Source organism: Charadrius vociferus, unplaced genomic scaffold (genome assembly GCF_000708025.1).
Source record: "Charadrius vociferus isolate BGI_N301 unplaced genomic scaffold, ASM70802v2 scaffold39, whole genome shotgun sequence".
NCBI classification, from domain to species: Eukaryota; Metazoa; Chordata; class Aves; order Charadriiformes; family Charadriidae; genus Charadrius; species Charadrius vociferus.
In genome coordinates this window covers 4,880,186-4,880,925 of record NW_009650188.1, presented here as the reverse complement: position 1 = coordinate 4,880,925, position 740 = coordinate 4,880,186, and the positions used below count along the sequence as shown (strand labels likewise).

Sequence of the window (740 nt, the reverse complement as noted above, 5' to 3'; positions counted from 1 at the left end):
CCGCCCAGGTGATGGGGCAGGATGGATGGATCAGACCCCAGGGGCCATGCCCCAGGGTGTCAAGGTGCATCTGGCGCTGTGAAGGGGAAGGGGTGACACCCCTCTTCCCTCAACCCCTTGCTCACACACATGCCAGGCCTTGTGCTCCATATTTTTCCCCTTCCAAAACAAGCAGAGGCTTCTTCCATGTACCATCCACTTTATATTACAGGCCAGGGCTGCCTTCCCTTGGGCCTTCAGACCAGGACCTGCCAGTGGGCTGCCAGTAGATCAGCCTTTTTGCTCCTCTCTGAGCAGGATTGACCAGGGCCAGTGTGGCAACCATTTATGGGACATCTTTTAGAGCATGGGTGAGTCCTTCTTGTCTTCGGGGCTTTCTGGGAGCTTTGTGGTGGCTGTGAGGAGGCTGCTCGCTGCTGGAGGACTGTGGGGAGCCGGAGAGACCAAGTTCATGGCATCCAAAGGCAAGGGCAAGATGAAAGCAGGAGGCTTCTCTGCAGTGAGGGAGTGCAGCGCATGGAGGTAACGGAGCTGAGCAGCAGCAGGGGCACTGGACAGGATCTCAGCTGCCATCCGCAGGGACTCAGAAGCAGCCTTTTCCCCCTCAGCAGCGATCACCTACCAAGCAGGTGAATAAAGAAGGTTTCTGTGAGGCTGGGAGTAAGGGGGCATGGACTGTTCATTACAGAGGGAGGTTGCCACCATGAAATTCCCAGGGCCAGTGCAATTATAATATTCCT

The 740-nt window shown here is 56.2% G+C and overlaps 1 protein-coding gene across 1 annotated transcript in view; it reads right to left on the bottom strand.

Moving 5' to 3' along the window:
* Window positions 1-339: 339 nt before the first annotated feature.
* NPHS2 (nephrosis 2, idiopathic, steroid-resistant (podocin)) overlaps window positions 340-740 on the bottom strand; it is an 8,629-nt gene continuing 8,228 nt past the window's right edge. Inside the window, exon 8 of the mRNA XM_009892840.1 lies at window positions 340-618. Within this exon, the coding sequence (XP_009891142.1) occupies window positions 340-618 (279 nt within the window). The remainder of the gene's footprint in view (window positions 619-740) is intronic.